Source organism: Ambystoma mexicanum, chromosome 6p (assembly GCF_040938575.1).
Source record: "Ambystoma mexicanum isolate Mex_15411 chromosome 6p, UKY_AmexF1_1, whole genome shotgun sequence".
NCBI classification, from domain to species: domain Eukaryota; kingdom Metazoa; phylum Chordata; class Amphibia; order Caudata; family Ambystomatidae; genus Ambystoma; species Ambystoma mexicanum.
The window spans coordinates 1,328,511,000-1,328,525,383 of NC_090935.1; the positions used below are offsets into that span (position 1 = coordinate 1,328,511,000).

A 14,384-nucleotide genomic window follows, 5' to 3' on the forward strand; every position below is an offset into this window, starting at 1 on the left:
TCCTTCCTTTAAACAGTATACAGGCATAATGAGGACTGTCGAGAATAGTACAGTTTTGGAAAGTGCGCAAACTCAACGCGTGTGGAAAATCGTAAATGGTGAGGATTAATGTACCAGTGCATAATTTATGCATGCTCAGCATTGATCATTGTTTTTTCTGATTTTGCTAATTCATACTGTCTACTTCATTGGCCCAAGGTAGAAGTCTCTTTGATTCGTCCCACTCCAGTGACTTATGCAGACTTATCTGTTGCAGAAAGACCAAGGACATTTGTGATTATCCCTACACCAGTAACACATGTAAGGACACCCATATCTCTGACAAGTGTTCCTATGATTCCCCCTGTAGGAAGGACCCTTATTGATGTACTTCATGAGCATTATGCACGTACCCTCCTTGCAAGAGGGAGACACATGAGAAGCACAAGGGAAGATGATTATGAATTAAATAACGATCTAGACAGTACAGTACACCTGGGGAAACAGTCCAGTACACTTGGGGAATAACATGTATCAGCACATGAAAAAAGTAGGAGAGAGAACCTCTAAGGTGCGTTGCTATGTTTGTGCTCTCATACCTTATGGCAAGGGGAAGTCTAAGACATTCATAGCTGTAGAAGTAGCAGTCCAGAAAGGTCATTGCCTGACACATCTTGCACTCTGGCATACGAGATGTCAGTTCCAGAGTTGAACAGCATCCTTGGTATGGGTAAACGAGAAGGCAGCTCCAGAAGAAGATTATGTGCAAGATTTGAAGACAAGAGAGGGACCCCACACCAGTGATCACGTGATAAGATATGAACAGCCTGAAATGAATGATCATTATACCATAAAGGGATTCAACACGATCAAGGAAGAACTGAGAGCCATAAGGCTGATGACTCTTCAGAATAGATATGTTCTGGACAAGATTACAGCTATAGATGAAGGTGTTTCTGCCAAAATCGGAGAACATGTTGCACATTCATACCATCTCATGATGGCGAGAATGGGACCTTGAGAGAGGCCATAACGCTGCTGACGAAACTGCACATCAAGATGGAAGATGAACAGAAGATATTGCAGATGACGGCTGGTTTGCATCGATCTTCTCATGGGCTCCACAATGGATGGCGAATATTTTCAAGTTTCTCGGAGCATTATTGGTGATGACCATGTTTGGATTTTGTGTGATCAGAATAATAATCACACAGTGCAAGAAGACAGCAAAGAAAGCAGTAGGAATGAAGATCATGATCGATGTCGAGTCTTGGTTTGGACCCAAAGGGTTGACAGATGAAGAAATCAGAAAATATATAGAAGCCAGCATTCTAGCACCTGAGGGAACGAAGTTCATGTATCTGAGAACCCACAAGAAGTATGTGGTACGATGGATCTACTGGAGTCCGAATGGACAATGTAGCCACATGACCTGGAGTATTGATGAACATGTCACATCAGCAGGATCTCTAAAAGGAGTAATGAATATATGGACTCCAAAGAAGCACTTTTTCAGACAAGGATGTCTAGATGTGAAGACTGATGGGATTGTGACTGATGGGAGAGTGGTCGATGAATCAACCAGCAGGGGAAATGTAGAGGAGGAGCCAAGTGCCTCTACCGGAAGTCCTGCCCCTATTTTGCCTATATGTTGGAAGCCAGAAATTGTGACATGCACAATGCCAATAATGGTCCCTATACCGCGAAGAATCCTCGAAACAAGCTATCCATTGAGAAAGCCCTGTATGATGTACCCACAGAGAAATGACAGTCTCTTAAAGGAGGTTCCAGAAGAAGCGTAAAGATGAATGAAAGAGAAGACTGATAACATCACATGAAGCAGAACTGACACACCCAGTCGAGATACCAATGAAGAAGGTGAATAGACCTTATAGAATCTGTTGGCGAAGTGAAGAATTGAGCAACATTTCATGTGCGCAATGAAGATATGAAGATTGCACCTGCAGAGAGCAATGAAGAAAATGCAAGCCATTTTATAATTGTACAGATGCTGAAACGCAAGTAGACTAAGTAATCATGAAGGCTGGCTATACGTAGTGAATATATATATATATATATATATATATATATATATATAATCTGGATGTTCCACGTCGTGTTTTAAGCAAATTAGGACCTCATGAACAGAAGGGCTGAAAGTGTGGTGCAGTAGAAGAAAACAGCTGATGTTGAGGGAAGATTCAAGAAACGTTGTCTGGTCCGGTGTAAAGGGTTCGGGCGGCCAAGAAACTGGTTATCTATTTGTGAACATACAATGAACTTGAGAAGCGAGGCGAGCTCCTGTTGAGGTGTAATGGAAAAACACTAGAAGTGCCAGGTTTTATTATTTGAATATTGTTAAATACAAAAGAAAGAGCTCAAACACTGTCTCCTGTCACATGGTCGAGATGAAAATAGACTTTGGGCAAGCAACACCAAGACTTGAAGATAAGACCATGCTCACACTCCCTTCTACTCTCAGGCGCAGTGATACTTTGCAAGGCCAAGTTCAAAGACAATTTGAATGGCAGACAGCAGGAGTGATGATGGATGTTGGGCTAATTGGGTGGGGAAAAATGACCAAGCCAAAACCTCCAGCTCCTGGGGTACCAGCTTGCGTGCTGCTAGCGAGTGGAATATTCCAGAAAAGTACAAGCGTGCCAACCAATCATAGAGGACCACATAGCGAAGAGCCCTATAGTTTGAGATCCAATGAAACGTGTATTTTATGACACTGAAGATGACTTGCACTAGGGGTGGGCATAGCAGTCGACCTAACCTTAGAGACCCAATCACAATCCTATCCCCCATAGAAAGTATACCTAGATGTTCCCCGTAGACCAACCACAATCTAACTTAGGTTTTCTTATTTTGCCATGTAGTCGATGGCGACAGGTTTTTTACTATATAACTGTGTTTTTTCATGTAAATCGTTGAGAGACTTGAGCGAACGTCGTTTGATGTCCCTTGTACTCCCTGTTTTAGATAATTGTTAATAAAACAGCTGAAGGTTTACCAACTTCCTGAGTTGGTCTTACTATAGGCTTAAGAGTAAAACCTGCATCCCCATCCATTCCATATAGCGCTACCTCGTTTAAAGGGCCTACGGGTTCACCTAAAAGAGAGCACATTTTGGCTGCTAGACAAAACACCCTTTGGCTCCCAGTCCAAGACCGCGTACTATTCAAAACACCTTCTCTAATGCACAAATGCCTCTCCAATACCGTTCCAGCATACCTATCGAGCAAAATTAACAAATCTCAATCCAACAGACCCACCTGGGCCGCAAACTCACACCTACTTTCCATCCTACGATTCAAGCAGCCAAACAGTGGAACTCTCTCTCACTCTCGCTCAGATCTGAAACATTCCTCTGGGTCTTCCGCAAAAGCCTAAAAACCTAGCTGTTCTCACAAGACCACAATCCCCCATTGATGCCTCGGCCTAAATAGACTTAACCTAAGCTTGCTGCTTCCCACCAACGCTACTGGTATGCACACCTATATAACCAGCAACCAGACGCAGCTCTTATGTACTGTCAATGTTTTTACCTTCACTCTCAATGCTTTGTCGGTTTCTTGACTTGAATGTAATTAATGCACAGATGCCCACGGGCTTGGAGCGCTCTACAAATGCTAAATAAATAAAATAAATAAAGGAGGCTTCCATTCTTGAGTTGTACTTCGTGAAACATACACTTAGTGATGGCTGCTGGAACTGGGATTGTGTTGTTGGTTGGACTCCTCACAGCTTAATATGAGGCACTTACCTTTTGACAGATTTGCTCTGCTTGTCACCCATTTTGATGAGTTGATCACTGTGGTATATGGCACACTATATGTATTGAACGTTCACTGCACTTTATGCTTTTAACAATTCACATTTTATTCAGGATGCATAATTACATTCTGATATTTATTATACTGTGGCAATAAACATATTTGTAAAAATGCATATTTAATATGTTAACCTAATCCTGCTGGTCTCTTATTTGCTGATCACCTTTTAAGTGTTATCACCTTGCGTGGTGAACCCATGGGCAGATATCTTCTATAGTGAGTTCATGCTTAGCAGAAAACGACATTTCATTTGAAATAATTATATTTATCATTCTGATATTGTGTTTAGATGTAAACAATGCATATATACAGAAAACAGTACTTTCTAGCTTTTTGAAGGTTGCACCGTACCTCTGCCCTTGCTTTGGACTCCTTAAGAAGAGGACAAGTATGTTGCTCCAAACCCTTTTTCTTGCAACTATCTTCCTGCTCTTGCATCTCACAAATCATTCTTTTCACAGTGTCAGCATGGGTTAGCTCCAGGTTCCGCAAAGCATTAGTTGTTTCCTTATATTTTAGCTGATATTTGGATGACTATGTGAAACAAAAAGACATATGACTTAAATATGTTTTTAATAGAGGAAACATGTTGTCTCCATTGATATGCATTATTTAGTTTATTGACCTTCAGTAACAGACCCAGATAGATCATTAATAAAAAAAGAAATAATTCAAGGCTTTGCAGCATATGATATTATTTATCCACTATAACACAGTCCCCTGTCTGGCCCTTGGCATACAGCGTCGGGTGGACACAGAATTGGATGCTGCCATCCTCTAAGCGATGCTGGGCCTGGAGGCAGTGTTGGAAATATCCATTGGCCTACCCCAGCAGTCCTCAGTATATCGGAACAGGCTTGTCATTTGGAACAAGAGTGTAGCCTTTTCCATTTTAGGGGAACTCTAAGCAGGTGCAGTACACCCAGATCCCAGGCATCCATAGGTTCAGTAACTAAGTGTCATGGTGACTTCTGCTTAGAATAAAGTCACACATCTCTAAGCTTCGTGAAACCCAACTCAGGGTTTCCTGTCTTGGGACGAATTGTTATTTCACACCAGTTGAATCAAAGACAATGTAACTCAAGAACAGTATCTTCACCCTAAACCTCAAACTATACAGTCTCTGTGTTCAACAAATCTCTGGGTTAAAAAAAAAAGTCTCAGGTCTTCATAATCTTCAAACAGGGATACCTTACAAAAATGTTCCCACTTTCCCCTTAATCACACTCTTAAGGGTTTGAGTGTCCCCACACATCGCTACACTTCTTTGTCTTTCAGTCTGTAAATTTAGGTCCTCTGGTGCTTATCCAAAACTCCTGGTAGACACTTGTGTCTTGGTCTCAGTGACTAGCGTGTGACTGAACATTAGGATCAGTGTGCCTTTTGTCACAGATGGCAAACAAATCACTCTGAGAACCAAGGACTGTTCAAAGGTTTGTATTATTACTTTGTGGGCACTGGAGCCGTCGCACTAACCCTCGTCTTCCTTGGAATCAAACCCTAACCCAGTTGTCCGTAACCCCTTGTTAGTTCTATGGAATGTTAACCCCTACTGTCTATGAGCTTGACTTTCACTCGATATATCTCCCTTATACGCAAGATATCTCATCTCCCTCAAGGACATTCCAGCCCTCCGTACTCTGTTCAATGGTTAGTATTCTAATGGTGTTTGGGCCTGTGCCTTGCATGTACTCTGTCAGGTGGGTTCACTCACATCCACACTCACCTCTTCCTTACTACTCTCACTACTAGACCCTTCCTCTTACTCCTCCCACCACTCTACTGTCCTTCCGATGTTGCACTCCTCCTATGTCTCGCAACCACTCTTTGATGTTGCCACTCTTCCTGCTCCAATTAACTTTAAGTCCCCTACTTGTTACTAGTCTATTCCCACTATCACTCTCCTCTTCCCACTACTATACTTCTCCATCCACTACTACAACACTCCTGATCTCACTACAACTACACTCTCCACCCACCACTACTACTGCACACCTCTTCCCACTACTCAACCACCCTCCTTTTACCCTGTTGTTATATGCTTCGCCACACTCCCTACACTAGCCTTGCCATACACTGACCACAGAAACATGCAAACTCACACAGCAGTACCCTTACATTCAATAAACCAATGCCACACCTTTTAAAAAAATAGCTCCCCACTCCACTATTTCCACCTTCTCCCTTTTGGTCTGTTGGTCTGTCTTCTTCTCATCCTCTGACCTCACCCGGACAACTCACACTTCCTGTTTCCTGCTTAAATTGCTCTCCCTCTGTCCTGATTGGTCAGCTTTACCTAGTCAATCCTGTCCTATCTTCTCATCCTGGGTGGTGTAGGTGCAAAGAGAAATATTTAACAGGGGGCTAGAGCATCCATTAGAGCCCTTGTGGGACAATATCCCAGTTTTCAGATGGGGGTTTGTTCCCCAGGCGCCCGAAGGTAGGTGTTAGGGCTGGGAGGGTTCCAGCTCCCGTCCCATGTTCTTGGTGGCCTAAGGAATCCAAGAAAATTATATTGGCGCACCAGTAGGTTTGCTGCAACAAACCTCTCCATGCATGGCATCTGCATGAGTCCTATTTCTTCTCTCTTTCCTCCGTTATGTATCTGGATTGGCAGCACATCCTTTCCTCGGCTTCTTCGAGGGTAGTTAGCATTCACGGGTGTCACGGTTTCTATTGGTTTGGTGTGGATGTGGGGCAACAGAGTTCGGTATTCATTTGCTTGTCTGGTTGCTCGTCTCTGGAAAACATGGAAAGAGACTGGCAAGAATTTGATTCATAAGGTGTATTGTGAGACAAAGGAGTACAGCTGTAAAGCATGTAGGAACCAGAGGAAGGTATAGAAACTGCCCCCCCCCCCCCAACTGCCTTCAGAGTAAGGACTGACCCAGGATAGCTTAGTGGCAGGTGTTCCTCTCCCTCTTTTGACAGGGTCAGATTACTGACCTTGTCACACTGTCTAGACTGCCTGTCCCCAACAACCAGTTCTCATCTACCAATCTCCTTTCTCTCTCTTGGCTCAGAGGAAGGGTCTGTGACAAGCCGGGACAAGCCTACATTAGACTTCACCACCATTTCAGATTCTTGAATTGTTGCTTGCGCACCGTGGACGACAGCCTACACACATACAATGCTTTGCTCTTTTTCAGTCAGAGCGTCCACTTCCGGTTCTGCTACTAGTGCAGCAAACACCCGCCCCAAGGTAATTCTAAGATGAGTTGCGGAAATGCTTACCATGTTTGGGGCTAAGCTGCACTGTGAGGGTGCCTGAATGTTAAAGGCTGAACACAAGCTTTGATAAGCCCTCCTTTGGGGGGATTCTTTCAAATCTGGTTCTTCAAACTCATCAATGCAATACAAAGGGGTTGGGATGAAAGGTCTTGTGTGGCTGGTTTGGGAGGAAGAAGTCCAACTGGCTGTTTTAGAGATTCCCTGTACTAGCACTGCGCTAAAACCCTATATTACTTAGCTGCCTCCCCCCCGCCCCTTAATGGTAAGGTTGATAGTGCCTTTGGTGGAGCCTTGTATGCCATTCCATAGCCAGCAGAAACCTGCCACTGTATCCACCTTAGGTTAGTATTACCTGTGACTCCCACTCCTCCAGATAAATACTGATTTGTGTTTGCTAACAGTGCTCCATGCTGTAACCTTCCCAATTCTCAATGTTGCAGTAACAGGTGTTATTTTTACCCAATTTATTGTCACTCAATTTATCAACCTCCTAATGGTACAAGTATTTTTTGGCCCATTGTCCCCTCTGATACTCTTGTTGTGGCTTTTATGCAAAGCTAGTATACAGTATACCCGAGTTGGTAACAGACTGCATCTTCTATACCTTTGTTGTGTGACAAAGGTACCAGAGATGGATAATAGAGATGAGGACGAGAGAATAGAGAGAGTGTGGAGTAGTAGAGCGGAGGAGGAGAAACAGATAATGGAAGCAGGGGAGGGCAGAAAAAGAGAAAAAGGTGTTGAAGAACAGATGGAAAGAAGGAGGGAAACAGGAAAGAACAACCATAGAAAGATCAGACAGTGGCATAGAGGGCAAGGCTTAAAGGAAACAATCTTGGGTCAACAGAAGCAGCTGCTAAATAATGTCAGCATGGGAAATCTCATAACCCCAGGGTGAGGTGTATTTTGTCCGACAACCAGATGGAGGTCCTAAGAGTACCTGTTGGAGTTGCCTTGAGATACTCTGCAGGAGGACCACCAACAGCAAGGAACACATCAGTTTCAGCCACGAGAGACCAAACTAAAGTTAAACAAGACCCCAAAAAGCCATCAAAGAACTGTGGGACACTAATCTCTAGAGACTGTGAGCGACTCACAAAGGCAGATCTGTATTAGATAGCGGGACATGGACTGAGGGCCATAATTTTAAAGAGAGGCCGACTGATCTGTGAATCCCTAAACCCCTCCAATTGTCTCAGTAAATGAAACCTAATTCCTGTGTTAAAATAAAAGAAAGTGAATACATGTGGCTTTGATTTATGTATTGATCCCTTGGCTTTGCCATTAATCATATCCAATATCTTTTTTTTCGCCACGCTTACTCCATCATGGAACGGTCTGCTGACAAAATCAAAAGTGATATCAAATTAAGGTAGAATGTGCAGTATTTCATATTTCTACACTTAGTTGTGTGCTGGGTTGCAGCTTTAACATGACTGCTCCATATCGCTATGCAGTTTCAATTTGCTGGTTTTAATGGCATCTATTGTAAGATCTTCCTAAGAAACCATAGGTGTAATACATGAAAACAGAATGCCAAATAAACGGTGTCTATTTATCCGCTTTGAGTGATTTATTTTAATGCTTAGTAGTCTCTTTGGAGTTGTTGGTCTTGCTCCCCTTATCTCTCCTCCCTCCTCGCTTTCTACACTCCCTCCCAGCCCCTTCGTTCTGCTGACCACTTTCTTCTCACTGTTCCCCCGTCCCCTTGTGCCCCCTCCCTTTCCGCTCCTTCCAGCTCCTAGCCCCCCTGCACTGGAACTTCTTACCTCTCTCAACCCGCTCTACTCCTACCTTCTCCTCATTCTGCACTTCCCTTAAATCTCTCCTTCTCTATCCCCCGCCTTGAAACCCCTTCCCCCTTCTAGATACCCCTCCTTCCTTTATCTTTTTTCCCCTTGATCATCTCCCTCCCCTCCCCCACCACCCCACTCTCGCCCTTTCCCCTTCTGTTTTCCCTCCTCCTTCTCCTCCTCGCCCCTCCCTCTCCCTCACAGTCCTACTGCACTACTCTCCCTAGTCCCTTCAGTTTAATTGCTCTTCTTACTGTATTGTTGGACTGATTCATAATTGTAATTTGCGTCTACCGTTATATTGTTATATGTATCAAGTTGTTAAAATGTTCAGCGTTTTGGAGTAAAGCGCTATATAAACAAATAAAATACAAATACAAATACTTGCTTTGCTATTGACAATAAACTCAATGTTTACTCATTTTGCTATCTTTAGGCTATCCCTGACTATAAAAGAAATCTACTTAATTGGTTGAACACACAAAGTATGTCTCACAAACAAAGGCCCTCATTACAAGTTATGCCGGTAGCCATGCCGCAATTTGCGGCATGGCTGCCGGCAAAACTGCATCCGTGTCCGTGTCCTCGGAATGAGGACTTACCGGACCATTCCGAGTCCGGATGGCCCGGTAATTCCTCACTCGACGACACGGACACGGTTCATCCCCATTCCCATTTCAGCCCCCATAGGGCTGAATGGAAATGGGAGAGGGAGTAAACAACGGGCCATTACGAGATGGCCCGTTGTTTGCTCCCTCTTCCCCTCGCGGGACCCGGTATGCACGCCTGGTTTTCCCAGGCGTGCTTAACGTGTCCCGCGAGGGGAACTTGTAATGTGGCGGAACAGGTTGAACGGCGCTGCAGCCTTTTACGGCGCCGTTTAACCCGTTCCGCCAGGGTCGTAGTGAGGCCCAAAATGTTTAGAAAAGCTGATCCACACAGCCTGACAAAGTTACAATATAACATTATTTGTATTCCATCAAAATCACATCACAAGTAGAACAGATAATGATGCGCTTATTACATAGACTTTGATTATAAAGTGTAGAATTTCTGGGTTTGCATTTTAAACATATCCATAAGGATCTGTGCACCTTTAAAAATCATTTTTTGAAACAAATATTACACTAATAATCACCTAATGAATTCAATGATTACGGTAATCACTTCATTACCATGAAACACAAGATACTTGTCAAGAAGCATTACTAATCCCAAGATATCTACTGATACAAGCAGACCAAGTGAAGAGCCCAATCTAAATAAAAGGTAACACTAGAATAAAAGTGTCTGTTGGTATTTGATTTGCACTGTTGTGAAGTCTTTATATGTTACAGATAATATATGTTCAATACTTGATAAGGTCACGTATTTGTGAGAAAATAATAACATCAATAATTTCTCAAAATGTGTATTGAATGGTATGTAGAACAAATTATCACTTTTATAACTAATTCATAACTGGCAAAGGTCATAAGAAAACAAGCCTACGTTTGAACAGGTTCTACACCTCTAAAACTTCCTCAGGGAAAAAATGTATTAAATAGTGCAAAATACAAATTAGACTTGCATCTTCCTACTAATAAATAACTACTTTTCCTCTTTGCCAATTGTGCAAATCTTTGAGACAAATTCAAACCTAATGCTTTTTGCTGAAGGATACAACTGTGAAAATGTATTGTTCATGCGAATTGCTATTGTTGGGTCAGTTTTTCATCTCTAATGCCCAGCCAGTGTAAATGATATATGTTTGGGTGGAAGCCAGTTCAATTATGTGATCCCCCTCTTACCTTAATTGCCAATAATAATTTGTATAGTATGTAAAAAGGTTGTGCCAAAGTATAGTTCACTATAGTTCTCTGTAGGGAACAGCAAGGTCCCCTATGTGAGCAGGGAAATCTGCCAACACACAAAAGTCTCTTCCCTACTCAGGACACTTTACAGAATTAAAAAAATAGTGAAAAAACATCATGTTGTTATACGGAAAAAGTAATCACATAGCCCGAAAGATATGAATAGTATGTTGGCCAGAAGCAAACCACATCATGTGACAAACTTTGCAAACCAAGAAACCTGAATGTGAACATAGGGAGTCCATTTTTTAAATGCCGGCCATTTTCTTTTTTGCAACGCTTTGCAAATATATTCTATGCTTTAGATCCACACACAGTGCGAGGCCACAGCTTGAAATCTGAAATGCTAACGTAGGCAGGAATGTAGAGCCGAGCAGAAATACATTGTTTTTCCTTTCACTGAGGCCTTGAAGCTGTACAGAGGGCGCGCCTAATCAGTATCCGAGGTGCTAGTTTGTCTTGCAAGCGCTGTTGTAAAAGGCAGTCAAACATGAATTATATGCAACCAGCGGTGCTCCTTCACGAAGGATGGTATTCTTGCCTCAGACTTGTCTGACCCGTAGCTCATGAGCCGTAGCAAACAGATAACGTTGAATGGAATGTCTCTCTGCTAAGAACAACATATCCTCCCTCTGCCAGTGCTCCATGTTCCTCATAACAGAAAATTGTCTCTGCAGCCTTTGCTAGAATAACTAATGTTTAGACTAAATGAAGACGTGTCATAACTGTCAATTACCGAAGCCTAGCCTGCATGGCATGTATAAGGGCGGGACGAATAGCATTAGCAAATGTTGATGTATTATGTATATATATGACTGCTTGAGCGCTGTTCGCTCTCTCTCGCATCTCACGGTGTCTGGGAACACACGTCGTGAGGCGTTGAGACCCAGTTGGCTGACTGAGATACTTTAAATAAAAGCAGACTTGTTTGGAAATCGAACCTCACGACTGACGTGTCATTGAGTATATGGTTATTGTGCCTTATTTCCATATATGGACTAACAAAGATGGCGCCCGAATAGGGACCCTCCCTGTGATGCTCCATCACATATGTTGAAGGCAAGGACAGTCGAGGACGAAGCTATCAGACCGGGATCGGAAGGTGTTCGGGGCGCCCCCGCAGAAGTGATTAGAGACTCCTCCGTAGATCTGTACACAGCCGATACCTGATCGACGAGCAGCGGGCAGAGAACATCGAGGCGAGGCTCCTGGAAGCGAGGCAAATTTTGCCAGACACGTGGTTGTGATGATTCTTGGTTGCGCCTGTATACGAGCGAATTGCGTCCTGAGAGACGAATTGATTGATCAGGTGAGTCGTGCCCCGATTTTTAAATGTCCTGATATTGGTTGAGTGTTGCACTTGCAAGTACAAATGCCCAGAGTAAGAAAAGGGTAAGTGTTAACCATGCCTGGGAAATTGTCTTCCTGTTTAGTGAGAATTTTTCACTGCAGTAGACAATCTTTGGAAACTGGCCAGGCCTCGCCACCCGAGGGGTTGCCGGCACATGATATGTACATTAAATATGGTATAGGGGCAATAGTGTTCAATGTGGTTTGGCATATGCCGACCAGACGTGTATCAGACCTTCTGTGGCCGAATAATGGGAGCTTTGAACTAGCGCGTTGTATGGGAGCGAGGGGTCCTCAGGCCCCCTCGCATCGTACGCTCCTCAGTACAAGGCTTGGACCACGTGCCTCCGGTAGTGGGATTGCCCCTTGCCCTTATGTAAAGTTAACCACGGTTGACTGCTACATAGATGGGACTACTGAGCAAGACACGGGGCATCCATCTTTTGTGCCCCCTTTCGACTCCATCTTGGGTACACAGGCCTCCCTGCGATAGTACAGCAATGCTCAGCTCCCCTTCCACCGCAGCAGCCAAGGACAGAGACACACACACAAGGCGTGCAGGCAGCTGGCTGGCCCCCACCCTTTCACTCCCCCTGCGAAGGAAAGCTCTGCGCTTCCATTCTCACGCTGAAGCTGGAGAAAGTTGCAACAATCAATATGCTACAGTTTTCTTCCTCTGAGATCACTGTTCTGCTGAGAACCGGCATGTGAACCAGGATGAGCTAAGCACGTTCTGCTCGATTTGTCCTTATAAACGTGCAAGCCACCCACCCCCATTAGAACAATTTATTGCCATCCTGACCCTGCACCCCCTGTAAGGTATTTCTTTCAAGTGTCAGACCCTCGCCTGTGCTGCGAAATCCACCCAATACACTCCTAACTAACATTAAGCATTTTTACTACTATATATGCTTTTACTTGCACTAATGAGTTTGAAACCTAGGAAAAGATGCGAAACAGCCTGATTCTTCTACATGCACAATAAGGTCAAGGCCTTCAATTAAAGTCACGAATGACCCAATTGTACTGACAATAATCATTGTGTGTGACTTATGTAGAAATGTGACAAGTAGCATAAAATGTTTTAAATAATTTGTTATTTAAAGTGTAACATATTAGCTTAGGTAGTGACAATAGTGACCGGACCCTGACCTGCATGGAGCACAAGATGTTTGACGTCCGTCAGCTACTCAGCCAACCAGGAGGAAGAGATGCTACCCACACCTACAGCACCACACCATCTGGCCAATTGGGTTCATTTAGCATTTTTTGTTAGAGTTACTTTAACTAATATAAATACAAGTATGATGTAATGAGATTTGGGAGAGTTTTTTGGGTTATTTCCTAGCTGGAGAAATAAACCATCCTTTGAACTCTTGCAGCCGGGTCTCAGTGCCTCTTTCCCCGACAAGGGGTTGTGTCTGCTATTTAATTTTTTCTCTCACACGTAGTAAGCCGGGGAAAGGCACCTACATTTTTGGTGACCCCCGCGACGTGATTTAGAGAGGTGCCTTGAGGCCTGCGCCGCCCGGCAGCGAGATCCAGGGCGCCCCCCAGCAGAACCATCGCCTCCGTGGTTGACCAGACTGTGCACACCAAGAAGAAAGGGTCAAGGGTTCCCGGTTGACGAATACCCGATCGAAAAAGCTGCTCGCCAAGGCAGGCCACGGCTTGGTTGGGGGACGGACCTGAGCGAGGTCCGGCCGTGAACGGCGACCCTCGGAGTACCTGACTGAACACGTGGAGTCCCGGTTGCAAAGACCCCAAAGGAAGGTAAGGGGAAATACGGGAAAAAGGGAATTAGCAACAAAGGTAAGGTAGCTAAGAATAGGGTCTGCGTGAGTGACGGTGAGGCTTTTCTGATCTATCCTTTATATGGCCATTAGGTGTTGTAAGAAGTGAGAAGAAGAAGAGAAGTGGTATCCTAGCCCGTAAGGGGTAGAAGGCGGCGCTGCATAGCATTTGTCCCAACCAAGTGCAGAATAGAGATAAAGCGAAAAATAGTAGGGGTCTCGTGTAGGCTCGGAGTAGTTTTTAGAATATTCTTTTTCCGTGGAAGTAAGAAATCTTGAGACATAATAAAGGTGAAAGAGGTGGTGAGTGAATGCGAAATAGTAGGTAGTATAGGGAAGAAGAAAAAACAAGGACAGTAACGGGAATAGGGAAAGAACGAACGCGCGCAGGCAGTGCATGTGTATGTTGCATGATTATATGTTTGTTGGTCTGCTTTTATGTATATGTCTTGTTGAACACGCTAAAGTATTTTAATACAAGTAATTTGTGATTGATATAAGGTCAAGCAGAAGAAAAACTGTGAGGGGTGATCAGGTAACACCTCT

The 14,384-nt window shown here is 43.8% G+C and overlaps 1 protein-coding gene across 2 annotated transcripts in view; it reads right to left on the reverse strand.

Moving 5' to 3' along the window:
- Positions 1–14,384, reverse strand: part of LOC138510377 (coiled-coil domain-containing protein 171-like) — a 3,784,015-nt gene that overhangs the window by 1,744,023 nt on the left and 2,025,608 nt on the right. For both annotated transcript variants that reach the window (XM_069625990.1, XM_069625991.1), the window contains one exon: positions 4,170–4,352. In XM_069625990.1, coding sequence (XP_069482091.1) covers positions 4,170–4,352 — 183 coding nt within the window. The remainder of the gene's footprint in view (positions 1–4,169; positions 4,353–14,384) is intronic.